General features: G+C 39.2%; 1 protein-coding gene across 2 annotated transcripts; it reads left to right on the top strand.

The window, feature by feature from the left end:
* On the top strand, positions 1 to 9700 carry zfand5b (zinc finger, AN1-type domain 5b). 2 transcript variants are annotated; one of them, XM_039677195.2, is made up of 5 exons: positions 1 to 156; positions 5849 to 6026; positions 6137 to 6343; positions 8055 to 8183; positions 8262 to 9700. In XM_039677195.2, the coding sequence occupies exons 2-5, from the start codon at positions 5870 to 5872 to the stop codon at positions 8408 to 8410; spliced, it is 642 nt and encodes a 213-aa protein (XP_039533129.1). In that variant the 5' UTR covers positions 1 to 156; positions 5849 to 5869; the 3' UTR covers positions 8411 to 9700. The 2 variants fall into 2 exon arrangements, with proteins under 2 accessions (XP_039533129.1, XP_039533130.1); XM_039677196.2 differs by lacking the exon at positions 1 to 156 and adding an exon at positions 4047 to 4147.
* The last annotated feature ends 4354 nt before the right edge of the window (positions 9701 to 14054 follow it).

Below are 14054 nucleotides of genomic sequence, written 5' to 3'. Positions count from 1 at the left end.
TCACACTATTAAAGAAAACCAACAAACAGCAGCCAGAAAAACACACATAACGTTACACCGAAACACACACGTCAGCGGACTAGCGGCACAGACCAACGCGAAGGGTTTAATATATAGTCTCTTTATTCCGGGAGCTTCTCGTTTTACTCATATAAGGCAAGTAAAACACTTTCCCCCCCACATTACAACATTTTAAAAGCTCATGCTAACGCTACAGGAAAATATGATTCGTTTTGGTGAAATAACCAGCTAATAAGCCTAATGTCTTAGTTATTCGTTTGTGCAATGTCATTTAATGTGCTAGCGGTTAGTCTAAAATGATTAACTTGGCGAGTTTAACCAAATATTGCTGTTAGCTGATGATAGCATGTTAGCTAGGAAAATTAGCCTGTTGTTCCTTTCGACCTAAAAGCTGAAATATGATACGAAAACAGCAGATTTATGCTTAAACACGCGTGTTTTATTCATAACGCGTTGTTTGCTTCGCGTTTAAACTGTTTTTGGCCTTCAAGATACCAGAGATTAAAAAATACATCGTTTGCATGTATTTCTCTTCAAATGTTTATTGTCGTGCAGTTAATTGGCTGTTTGTGTAGTATTATCATTAATCGACTATTTTACTGTCTATTATAGTGTTTTCGGTTTTATTTGGTGTCGTTTTGCTTGTCGATCGAGATGTTATACAGGAAACTTAAAGCCCAGCTAGTTAGTGTTATCTTTATCGCTAAGTGAATGAATAAACGTCTTGGAAAATAATTTCCCAGCCGTTTGTTAATCAATATTTTGACTGATTTTATGTGAATTGGTCGTTCTGGTTGTGAATTGTTGTTTTGTATTATTATAGAGGTTTATGGTTTGGCTCAAACAGGAAGAGTGTTTGAAACAAAGGAGAACACAAAGCAAATTCACCGTGACCCAGAGATAAAGTAGATAAACGGCTACATTATCATCCATCTTCACTCATTCATCAACACAAACCCCTCAGACTGAACACAGCACACATTTTGAGGGCAGCAGCTGTTGTGTTGAGTGTTTTTTGCGCTTTATGTGCCTCTGTGTGTGTGTGTTAGCCGTGATGCTAGTGTTAGCATGACTCAGTGGATTTCACGAGGCCTCAAACTCTGATATATCTCTCTATATAATATATAAAAGTACGCATACTATATGACTATATGACTAGTGTAAAGTACACTATTAGACTTGGTATAAGCTGTACGTGTCATTTAAATGCTTCGTATCTTGGTGCATTGAGACACGTGAGCATCTGTTTTTTGCTGTCTTTCTCCATTCATGGTGTCTTTAGCTTCATGGTTATGCTTTTGTTCAACTATTTGACTTGGTTTATCTTTCAAGTCTTTGTTTTGCTCTGTATGCTGTGTAGTTGCTGTCATCCAGACAGGGATAGCTGAACATGGGAATCGGCTGAAGAAAAAACATCCCCAAGGCTTTGCCATTTTTGGCTTTATCAGAATATATGAGGCCATGTGTAGGGAGGAGGGTGCTATGCAAACCAGCTCCTAATAGAGATGTGTGTGTGACGTAATGGAGGCAGGTAGGACAATGGGGGGGGGGGGGGGGGGGGGTATATTTAGTCGGGACACACTGGTGGAGGCTGTTCAGGACATGTCACATTGCACCCTTGTGACGGATGAAAACTAATCCAGCGGTCCATGTGAGCGAGTGCGAAGGGCAGCAGACTCACTCACACACACACGTGATGCGGGCCATGTGGTGGGTTTTCAGGGGAAAACCTCTGACGCCAGAACGTGGAGGTGAAATGCTGCAATCTTGTTTACTTCAGACAAGAGGCCCTCTGAAACCACGGGGCCCATCGCAGACATGCCACTCCTAACAGATTTCAGGTTGATTGTTTGAAAGCATCTGTGCTACATGTTTCCGCTTGGATGGGGATTGGGTTTGCTGCTGTGATCGGCCTCTGCTTGAACAGAATGTTCCAGCTGTTCCACCTACAGATATATTTACATCTCACACAATGTTCAGCATTTACCCATCAACGCACGCACTTCATCTAAGCTAGTATGGTGCTCACGAGACCGACATCGCATTAGTTGATGCCGGGGCAGCTGGTATTGAGGATTATTTGATACAGCTGCAACTATTTGAAAAGTTTACTATTAATATAAATGGATTGGTGTGTGCAATGTGACACTGGACCGGAGGTCGGAGATATGATAAATCTTAAAAAGAAGATTCATGATATCTTTATCATGATATTATTTTGTCTGTTTTAAAAAAAAAAAAAATAAGAAAACATGCAAATAACAAACAATAGGACAAATACAATGAATCGGTGATGCACATCTCAAGCAGCGCATTAAAAACACACAGTACATCACATTAAGTTTTTTATGTACTGTAAGTTTTATTTGTACGTTGCTTATGTTGCAACATCACATCAACTTGTCAGTAACTTCTGTGCAGCACTAAGATGCTTATTTACATAATTTATGTAAGTGGTATGGCAAAATATCTTTTGATTAATACTTTAATAAAGGATTTTGAAGGCCGATACAAATATTTGTTGGTTATAAAATCCGATATTCCGATATATCGGCTGATGGATAACATCATATTGCAAATTGTATAACATACGTTTTCAATATAACAGGCCAAGGAGAGATGATGCGTCTCATTGCTATAACTGTCATGAAATATTCATTTATCGGCCATTATAACTGCCGATACCGATAGTTTGGAAAATGCCTAATGTCGTCCGATAATATCGGCCTGGCCTGCCGATAAATCGGTCTGGTTCTACTTTGTATTGTCACCATGATATATTATCAGATCGCCCAGCCATTATCAATATTAACAGTTAAGGTCATGCTCTATGGGGGAGTGTTTCATTTTTTTTTTTTTTTTTTTTTAGCGCTTTTTTGAATTTTATTTTTTTATTCATAACACCACAGAATTGTTTAAAATGTACTTTTAAAAATAGATGTGAATCTGGTTTGGACTAATTGTGTTCAAAATGACGGTGAATCGTTCCAGAAACAGACTCTGATCCACTTCAAATGCTTTAGAGTGTGAAAGCACCCTCGAATTATGAAGTTGGTGCGCGACGTGATCATAAAGGAGTTATGCAAATTCTGTTTAAAGTGTTGCAGTGCGTCACACTCACACAATGTTTTTGTATGTTATGGTGTCATGTTGCGTGAACCAAGATCTAAAATAAATATGAATGAATGGAATCACAACAGTGGGCATATGAAATAGTTGTTGTAAACGCTAACAGTCAGTAATGAATAAGAAAGAAACAGAATCAGTAGAACAAAAACAAAAGTGAAGTTTTTTTTTTCATTTTAGCAGTATCAATTGAGAAATTCAGAAAACGTCTTACCAATAAAGCAACAAAAATGACACTCAAACAACCTAGGACAGTGGTTCTCAAACAGGGCCCAGATCAGTCTGAATGACTCGAGTCTCGAACATAATTCAAATGTTTTAATAACTCAAAATAAAGATGCACCACTTTAAATTGGCCATGATTCATAAAATGGCTGTACGATTTGATCCTAAATACTATGGGGTCTGTCCTATGCCAATATTGAGGATCTAGTCAGGATGTTTCTATGCGGATGACAAACATTTTGGTACTCGCTTACCAGTAATTCAGTTAACTCTGCATAAAATCAAAATGTAAAGATAATAGAAAATGTAAAGATTAATGGGCAGTCACACTATGCATTAATATAATTAAATGAGCAGCTGACTGATGTTTAAAGGGTCAGTTGTACAATGGCACAAGTGTTCGCGTTTCTACCGTGATGCATTCAGAGCTGGAGTTTGACTACCAACATTGAATATATGATTACAATATTTAATATGTAACATGCATGCATGAGAGCAGTTTATGAGATTAACACTCGCTATGTGATCAGTTCATATTTGGACCCAAGCAAGCGCGTTTCAAATTTAAGGACGTATTTCATATACTGTTTTAGTGCTCGAAACATGAACCAGCACTGCCAATGCACACATCTCAGGACTTCAAATGAAATATATATATATATGTGAAAATGCAGACACTGATAACAGCCGTGCTTCTGAAGGCGATGACAAATTATTCTGATACCAACAAGACAGTGATGTAGACCGAAAATTCAAAGAAGAATGGACAAAAAAAGTAACTATGCCTTTATTCCTTCTGTGTTAAACTGATGTGTCATTTGTTCAGTGATGGTGCACGTAAACAAAATGAAAATATTATTAGTCATTTTAAATTTTCCTTATTTTTCATATAGACCAGTTTCTCTTGAAAGTTGAGTGTTGATATTTTTATGAATAAGAAACCGTATGATCTGTTCATGATAGTTGTTAGTGTGAGTTTGTTTTTATATTTCTAAATGCATCAAGGTCCGCCCAACTCTGTTGTTTGCTAGTTTTTTTCTCCGCTTGCTTTTAAATGAATGTGTCTGTGTGTATTATGAGTGTGTTGTTGGTCTGTGTTTTATTGGCTGTATCCTCTCCCACTTTTCCACAGCTTTACATGCCCCATTTCTTGTCCTTTTTAAATCTAAGGTATGAACGATTTGTGATAAAACAAGGGGGTTTCATGACACACTTTAGTAATTGCATCACAGAAATAATTTGTATTAATGATTTCCTAAAGAAAAAGCCTGGCCATGCCTGTCCGGCACACGTTTTCTGAGAGCGCTCCTGTATTTCTTGCCCATTGATGAGGAGTACTGTATATCTTCTCAACCATTGTGGCTGTAGATTTTTTTTTTTTTTTTTTTAATTGTAGATTTTTGCTTGAGCTTAAAAGGATAGTTCACCCAATAATACATTATTTTAATAATTACTCACCCTCACGTTGTTCCAAACCTGCAAGACTTTCTTTGGAAAACACAAATTACGATATTTTTCTTTTTTGATGAAATCTGATAGCTTTCTGTCCCTCCACTAACAGCTACACATCTACTGCTCTGATGATCCTAAAACTTTATAAAGGGATCATAAACTAACCTATAAGAATTGTGGTTTATTCCACATTTTCTGAAGAGACTCGATCGCTTTATATGACGAACAGATTTAATTTAGGCTTTAATTTACATTCATCATATTCTCGAGTTACGCAACACGTTTGAGCTTTAGAAGTTTGTTCTCTCGTGTTATGTTCGCTGATCAATGTTTATATGTAAATAAAAGCTAAATTCGATCTGTTCGTCATAAATCGAGTCTCCTCAGAAAATTGACTAAACCACTCAATTCAGATGGATTAGTTGATGATCTCTAAGAACTTATTTCAGAAGTACATATCAGCTTAGATTGGAGATCCTTTAAATATTGTCTTGGACAAAGGGAGGATTGGTGTAAAAAAAAGTGTGTTTACGTCAGAAAATAAACTCGTTTACAGCTTGTTAGCTGAACTTTTGGTGCTATGATTGTGTTTTTGCTTATCTGTGCACTGAAGTATTTTCATAGCAGAAGGTTAATCTCCGAACTGACAGTCTTGTCCTCTTCTGATGTAACAACACCTTTTAGTTTAATGAAGCATTTTATTGGTTGGAATGGTTAAGTGTTTGGACTTCCAGGAAGTCTTACAGGTCAGTCTGGTTGTAAGATGATCTTTGGCATGAGTTTGCAGAAATCACTTTGCTTTCGTATGCTTGAATCAGGTGATTTTGTGCAAAGATTAGAATCATGCCAAACGATGCAACAACAAAAAATGCTCCGACGCCTAATCTGATTCCCAGTCTGTGGCAGCATTGCACCTTTATCGGAGTAAATCCTCTTAATGACGCCAGCCGCAGTCTTTGATTCACTCCTCGGTCCTCGCACAAACATGCTGTCATTCATGGTCCTTGTGTTTTGTTGTCTGCAGGAATCGCCCACCTTAAGAGAGATGGCCCAGGAGACCAATCAAAGCCCCGTGCCCATGCTCTGTGCCACCGGCTGCGGTTTCTATGGCAACCCTCGGACCAGTGGCATGTGCTCGGTCTGTTACAAAGAGCATCTAACAAGACAAAACAACGGGGGAGTCAGTCCGATTAGCACAATGGGTACGTGTTTCCACCCTTTGAACGTCTTCACAGACAATGGGACGTGTTCGTAAGATCGATTGTTCCTCAAGTGTGTCATTAACACTAAAGGATGTGGTCTCTTCCTGCAGCTTCCAGCAGTGTCACCAGTAGTCCTACCGCTGAAGCCTCGGCCATCCAGATCATTGAAGCGACTCTAAACCACTCCTCTGCTGCTAGCGCCGAGTCGCCCAACAGCGCCGCCACCGCTGCCCTCCCGGTCACACAACAGATGACGGAGATGAGCATTTCCTGTGAAGACGACGTGGGCTCGCCGAAAGCAGAAGTTCCTGAACCAGGTTGATATTTCAGTTTTTTGGGGGTTTTTTTTAGACTGAACAATGTTTGAGGGACTCTAAAGATGCGTTTAGAGCACTTTAAACAGTTTATAAAAGTCTTGAACACTGGATAGGTTCAAAATAACAGCTAAATAAAGAAGCTAAGAAACATAAATGCTTCTGGTTCAGTTATAACAAGGCGCAAACAGATTCAATATGCAGGTTTTGTAACGGGTTGAGATTGGCCAACAGAAAGCTGCTTGGTTTGGAAGTAAAGTCTGTGTACGCTGTGCTTCATACAGCACTACACTATTGGCAACGGACCTTTAATGTTTGCAACGTTTCTCTAATGTGACCGGCCGCACTTTAAAACTATTGTGCTATTTTGAACAGTGCGTCATTTAAGCAATTTTTTTTTCTCATTTGCAAACCCTACTCTGCAGCCAATTCTGAAGATTTCATCCGAATCACAGGCCTGACTGCTTGCACTATGCTGAAACCAATGCTAACCCTGAACTACACCTTGAGGGATAGTTCACCCAAAAATGTACATTTACTCATTATTGTTCCAAACCTGTATGAGTTTCTTACCTCTGTTGAACACAAAAGATGATATTCTGAAGATGATGGCTGACCAAATGGTTGGATATCACCTTTTGTGTTCAACAGAGAAAGGGAGCCATTAAATAATGCAATTGGTTTGTTTTGACTTCAAATAAGAGAATGACAAACAGTAATATTGTGAAATATTATGACAATATAAAATGACTGTGTTCTATTTTAATATATTTAATGTCATTTGAAAGCTGAATTTTCAACATCATTACTGTTGCTGATTACACATCAGTTTTCAGTGTCACGTGATCCTTCAGAAATCATTATAATATGCTGATTTTATGCTCAAAAAAACATAAATTATTATTTTCAATGTTGAAAACAGTCGTGTACCATTTCCCCCCAAAATTCTATTATGAATAGAATTATTTAAAATATAATCTTTTCTAACATTATAATGTCTTTACTGTAACTTTTGATCAATTTAACTCATCCTTGATGAATAAAAGTATTTTATAATTACTTTCCCCCAAAAATAAAAAATAAATTCTTACTGACCCCAAACTTTTGAATGGTAGTGATTAATGTTACAAAAGCTTTCCATTTCAGATCAATTCTGTTCTTTTGAACTTTCTATTCATCAAAGAATCCTGAAATAACAATGGAAAAAACTGTTTTCAACATGGATGATAATCATAAATGTTTCTTGAGCATCATATTATAATAATTTCTATAAATATTTATATTAGATATATAATATTTATATATCTAATATATAAATATTTCTATTAATATTACTGTTTTTTTGGTATTTTATCAAATAATTGCAGCCTTGGTGAGCAGAAGAGACTTCTTTTAAAAAAATAAAAAAATCTTACCGATCTAAAACTTTTGACTGGTAGTGTATATATCCATTAATAGCCATGCAGATGTGTAAAATGCTTTCTTTGATTGTAATCTCAGTTGTATTGCTAAAAGAGGTTCTTGCAGTCAAAATGATTTTCATTTTCAAAGAGCTGGTTTAGCTAAAGTCAAAAATGTCTAGGTTTGAAAGCCACAAGATTTAAAATTGGTACAAAGTTACAGAAAATGCCTGCGTACTGAAGATGGAAAGATGTGTTCTGTAGGCATGTAGTTGTTTTTCTTGGGATGATAATTCGTGTGCATGTGTTTGCAGTCGTCACTCAGCCCACTGCGTCCGCCGCACCCCCGAGCTCAGCCGACGGGGACGAGGCCAAGGCTCCCGAAGCCCCCAAACACAAGAAGAACAGATGCTTCATGTGCCGCAAGAAGGTCGGCCTGACAGGTGAGCGTAACCTCCGAGTGTTCCCGCACACATACATGCTCCCTCCACGCATTCTCACGCTGACGTCTCGTTTGCAAGGGTTCGACTGCCGCTGTGGGAACCTGTTCTGTGGACTTCATCGCTACTCGGACAAGCACAACTGCCCCTACGACTACAAGGCAGAGGCTGCCGCCAAGATCCGCAAGGAGAACCCTGTCGTGGTTGCCGATAAGATTCAGAGAATATAAACCCCCGCCCGCCGTCTTCACCTCGACTCTGCGAGAGATCGGATTAAAGGACTCGCACTTTGACCTGTGATCCTAAAGACTAGTTTTTTTTTTAATTACAGTATGGGAAAGAATCTTGTTTCTAAGCCAATGCATGAGTGATCTTTGTTTCATCTTTCTTTTGCTTTCTGTTGGTATATGAGCTTCAAGTTAAAACAAATGAGAGGAAAAAGAACAAAAAAAGGCATGAAGCCGGAGACGTGTCCTGCATCTGATTGTGGTGTTAAAGGCTGACTGTCCGTGGTTTCCTCTGATGGCGTGTCCTGGACTCTTTGAGGACTGTTACGGCTCTGGCCCGAGCGCCGTCAGGGCAACAGTGCATGGCTGGCTCATGTAGCAAATGGACGCTCTTCAGTTTCCTCCAGGTCGAACGTTTCGCCGTCCCGTTAAGAGTCAGCCTTTTCCACATTTATCAACCACGTTTCCGCTTGAGCATCAGCCGACCACAGTTATTGAGCTATTGGAGTGATGCTGGTTTTCTCTTTCATGTTCAAAGGATATTTTTGTTTTTTCTTTTTAATTATTGACAGACTTTGTGAAAAATATATAATCCAGTTGCGATGGTTTCATGCAGCCAGACCAGAATACTTCATGATCAATTTTGAGCGCCCACCGTACCAGTGTCCATTATGGATGTGGTGAGACATGGCTACTAACGCACACCTATGTTGGTTCTCCCACATGACCCTTTTAAGTGACATTTATTTTCGTGTTTTCTTTATTTGATTTGTAATGTGACACGAGTTTCTGAAAACGTGGTTCCTGGGCTTGTTCAGAGGGTTGAATTTTAAGTGGGTCTTTTGCATGGTTAGTGAAATACTGCATACTAGAAGACCATTTCTTTTTTTCCTCTAATTCGCCTTTCTTGTGTGTGAGTGATCTATTCAGTGGGTATTGAGTGTTAAATTCAGGTAAGAAATTAATGGTATTGTTTAGTGTCATTTAATCAGCTTTTTTGAGTGTTGTGAGTCAGTGTGAGTATGTGACTAGTCTACTCGGTGAACGCCATCTTCAGTCTCAGGCTCAGTCCGTGTCCTGTTTTTGGGTCTGGCTGCACAGCACTGTTTTATTTTAGAGCTTTGTCAGTTTACACAGTACAACTAACCTTCTGTTCTGATTTTGATTTTAGTTATGCAAGTTTGTACAAACCATCTTTATTTATTATATGTATTGCGCATATAATCTTGTTATCCGACATTACTGCGAAATTGTATCATGTAAATAAAATTATGTACAGAGATATCATTAAAATGTGTCCTGACATGTTTTGTACGGTACTGGGTTAATAAGCTGTTCATAAGATGTGTGCAAAATAACGCCTATTGCCCAATCAAAAGCCAAGATATAATAAGCACAAAATAAGATGTAGCTTTACAGTAACTTATGCTTTACCCATTTATGCTTTTTTCCATATGGTGATGTGATTCTCCTTGTCCAGCATTAATGGCTGCAATGTACTTGCACGTCAGCAACTACAATGTGGTCTCCCCGGTGGACCAGCACGACAATCGTCTGGATTGATCCACGGGGAGGAGTCGGATCACGATCCAAGGGGTGGAGATGGGTAGGATTAGGGTTTGGTGCAACAATGGAAGCTCTAGACCCTTCCAGAGCTGAGATATCGAAACTCAAAATTTCGACCTGAAAAAAAAACGACAGTGGTACCCCTTTCGTTTTTTTTTTTTTCGGGTGAAAAATGAAGTTTCTCCAATCTTCTCAAAACTCTGGATTCTGATAGAGGGCCATGAGACTTAAACCTGAGTGCAAAAATGGAGGCTCTAGACCCTTCCAGAGCTGAGATATCGAAAATTAACATTTCGACCAGAAAAAAAAACAACAGTGTTACCCCTTACGTTTTTTTTTTTTGGGCGAAAAATTAAGTATCCCCAATCTTCTCAAAACTCTGGATTCTGATAGAGGGCCATGAGACTTAGACCTGAGTGCAACAATGGAGGCTCTAGACCCTTCCAGTGCTGAGATATCGAAACTCAAAATTTCGACCAGAAAAAAAAACGACAGTGGTACCCCTTACGTTTTTTGTTTTTTTTTTGGCGAAAAATTAAGTATCCCCAATCTTCTCAAAACTCTGGATTCTGATAGAGGGCCATGAGACTTAGACCTGAGTGCAACAATGGAGGCTCTAGACCCTTCCAGAGCTGAGATATCGAAACTCAAAATTTCGACCCGAAAAAAAAAACGACAGTGGTACCCCTTCCGTTTTTTTTTTTTTTTTGGGCGAAAAATTAAGTATCCCCAATCTTCTCAAAACTCTGGATTCTGATAAAGGGCCATGAGACTTAGACCTGAGTGCAACAATGGAGGCTCTAGACCCTTCCAGAGCTGAGATATCGAAAATCAAAATTTCGACCCGAAAAAAAACGACAGTGTTACCCCTTACGTTTTTTTTTTTTTTTGGCCGAAAAATTAAGTATCCCCAATCTTCTCAAAACTCTGGATTCTGATAGAGGGCCATGAGACTTAGACCTGAGTGCAAAAATAGAGGCTCTAGACCCTTCCAGAGCTGAGATATCGAAACTCAAAATTTCGACCCAAAAAAAAACCTGACAGTGGTACCCCTTTCGTTTTTTTTTTTTTTCGGGCGAAAAATGAAGTTTCTCCAATCTTCTCAAAACTCTGGATTCTGATAGAGGGCCATGAGACTTAGACCTGAGTGCAACAATGGAGGCTCTAGACCCTTCCAGTGCTGAGATTTCGAAACTAAAAATTTCGACCCGAAAAAAAAAACGACAGTGTTACCCCTTACGTTTTTTTTTTTTTGGGCGAAAAATTAAGTATCCCCAATCTTCTCAAAACTCTGGATTCTGATAGAGGGCCATGAGACATAGACCTGAGTGCAACAATGGAGGCTCTAGACCCTTCCAGTGCTGAGATTTCGAAACTCAAAATTTCGACCAGAAAAAAAAATGACAGTGTTATCCCTTACGTTTTTTTTTGGGGGGGGCGAAAGATTAAGTATCCCCAATCTTCTCAAAACTCTGGATTCTGATAGAGGGCCATGAGACTTAGACCTGAGTGCAACAATGGAGGCTCTAGACCCTTCCAGAACTGAGATTTCGAAAATCAAAATTTCGACCCGAAAAAAAAAACGACAGTGTTACCCCTTACGTTTTTTTTTTTTGGGCGAAAAATTAAGTATCCCCAATCTTCTCAAAACTCTGGATTCTGATAGAGGGCCATGAGACTTAAACCTGAGTGCAAAAATGGAGGCTCTAGACCCTTCCAGAGCTGAGATATCGAAAATTAACATTTCGACCAGAAAAAAAAACGACAGTGTTACCCCTTACGTTTTTTTTTTTTTGGGGCGAAAAATTAAGTATCCCCAATCTTCTCAAAACTCTGGATTCTGATAGAGGGACATGAGACTTAGACCTGAATGCAACAATGGAGGCTCTAGACCCTTCCAGAGCTGAGATATCGAAACTCAAAATTTCGACCAGAAAAAAAAAACGACAGTGGTACCCCTTTCGTTTTTTTTTTTTTTTTTCGGGCGAAAAATGAAGTTTCTCCAATCTTCTCAAAACTCAGGATTCTGATAGAGGGCCATGAGACTTAAACCTGAGTGCAAAAATGGAGGCTCTAGACCCTTCCAGAGCTGAGATATCGAAAATTAACATTTCGACCAGAAAAAAAAAACGACAGTGTTACCCCTTACGTTTTTTTTTTTGGGCGAAAAATTAAGTATCCCCAATCTTCTCAAAACTCTGGATTCTGATAGAGGGCCATGAGACTTAGACCTGAGTGCAACAATGGAGGCTCTAGACCCTTCCAGAGCTGAGATATCGAAAATCAAAATTTCGACCCGAAAAAAAAAACGACAGTGTTACCCCTTACGTTTTTTGTTTTTTTTTTGGCGAAAAATTAAGTATCCCCAATCTTCTCAAAACTCTGGATTCTGATAGAGGGCCATGATACTTAGACCTGAGTGCAACAATGGAGGCTCTAGACCCTTCCAGAGCTGAGATATCGAAACTCAAAATTTCGACCCGAAAAAAAAAAACGACAGTGGTACCCCTTCCGTTTTTTTTTTTTTGGGCGAAAAATTAAGTATCCCCAATCTTCTCAAAACTCTGGATTCTGATAAAGGGCCATGAGACTTAGACCTGAGTGCAACAATGGAGGCTCTAGACCCTTCCAGAGCTGAGATATCGAAAATCAAAATTTCGACCCGAAAAAAAACGACAGTGTTACCCCTTACGTTTTTTGTTTTTTTTTTGGCGAAAAATTAAGTATCCCCAATCTTCTCAAAACTCTGGATTCTGATAGAGGGCCATGAGACTTAGACCTGAGTGCAACAATGGAGGCTCTAGACCCTTCCAGAGCTGAGATATCGAAACTCAAAATTTCAACCCGAAAAAAAACCTGACAGTGGTACCCCTTTCGTTTTTTTTTTTTCGGGCGAAAAATGAAGTTTCTCCAATCTTCCCAAATTCTGATAGAGGGACATGAGACTTAGACCTGAGTGCAAAAATGGAGGCTCTAGCCCCTTCCAGAGCTGAGATATCGAAAATCAAAAATTCGGCCCGAAAAAAAAAACGACAGTGGTACCCCTTACGTTTTTTTTTGGGGCGAAAAATTAAGTTTCTCCAATCTTCCCAAAACTCTGGATTCTGATAGAGGGCCATGAGACTTAGACCTGAGTGCAAAAATGGAGGCTCTAGCCCCTTCCAGAGCTGAGATATCAAAACTCAAAAATTCGGCCCGAAAAAAAAACGACAGTGGTACCCCTTACGTTTTTTTTTGGGGGCGAAAAATTAAGTTTCTCCAATCTTCCCAAATTCTGATAGAGGGCCATGAGACTTAGACCTGAGTGCAAAAATGGAGGCTCTAGCCCCTTCCAGAGCTGAGATATCGAAACTCAAAACTTCGGCCCGAAAAAAAAAACGACAGTGGTACCCCTTACGTTTTTTTTTTGGGCGAAAAATTAAGTTTCTCCAATCTTCCAGAATTCTGGTAGAGGGCCATGAGACTTAGACCTGAGTGCAAAAATGGAGGCTCTAGCCCCTTCCAGAGCTGAGATATCGAAACTCAAAAATTCGGCCCGAAAAAAAAAACGACAGTGGTACCCCTTACGTTTTTTTTTTGGGCGAAAAATTAAGTTTCTCCAATCTTCCCAAATTCTGATAGAGGGCCATGAGACTTAGACCTGAGTGCAAAAATGGAGGCTCTAGCCCCTTCCAGAGCTGAGATATCGAAACTCAAAAATTCGGCCCGAAAAAAAAAACGACAGTGGTACCCCTTACGTTTTTTTTTTTTGGGCGGAAAATTAAGTTTCTCCAATATTCCCAAATTCTGGTAGAGGGCCATGAGACTTAGACCTGAGTGCAAAAATGGAGGCTCTAGCCCCTTCCAGAGCTGAGATATCGAAACTCAAAAATTCGGCCCGAAAAAAAAAACGACAGTGGTACCCCTTACGTTTTTTTTTTTTGGGCGAAAAATTAAGTTTCTCCAATCTTCCCAAAACTCTGGATTCTGATAGAGGGCCATGAGACTTAAACCTGAGTGCAAAAATGGAGGCTCTAGCCCCTTCCAGAGCTGAGATATCGAAACTCAAAAATTCGGCCCAAAAAAAAAAACGACAGTGGTA

This window comes from Pimephales promelas, chromosome 23 (genome assembly GCF_988280905.1).
Source record: "Pimephales promelas chromosome 23, fPimPro1.hap1.1, whole genome shotgun sequence".
In the NCBI taxonomy this organism is placed as follows: Eukaryota; Metazoa; Chordata; class Actinopteri; order Cypriniformes; family Leuciscidae; genus Pimephales; species Pimephales promelas.
Note: the sequence above shows the minus strand (reverse complement) of the source record. Positions and strands in the feature narration are given on the sequence as shown.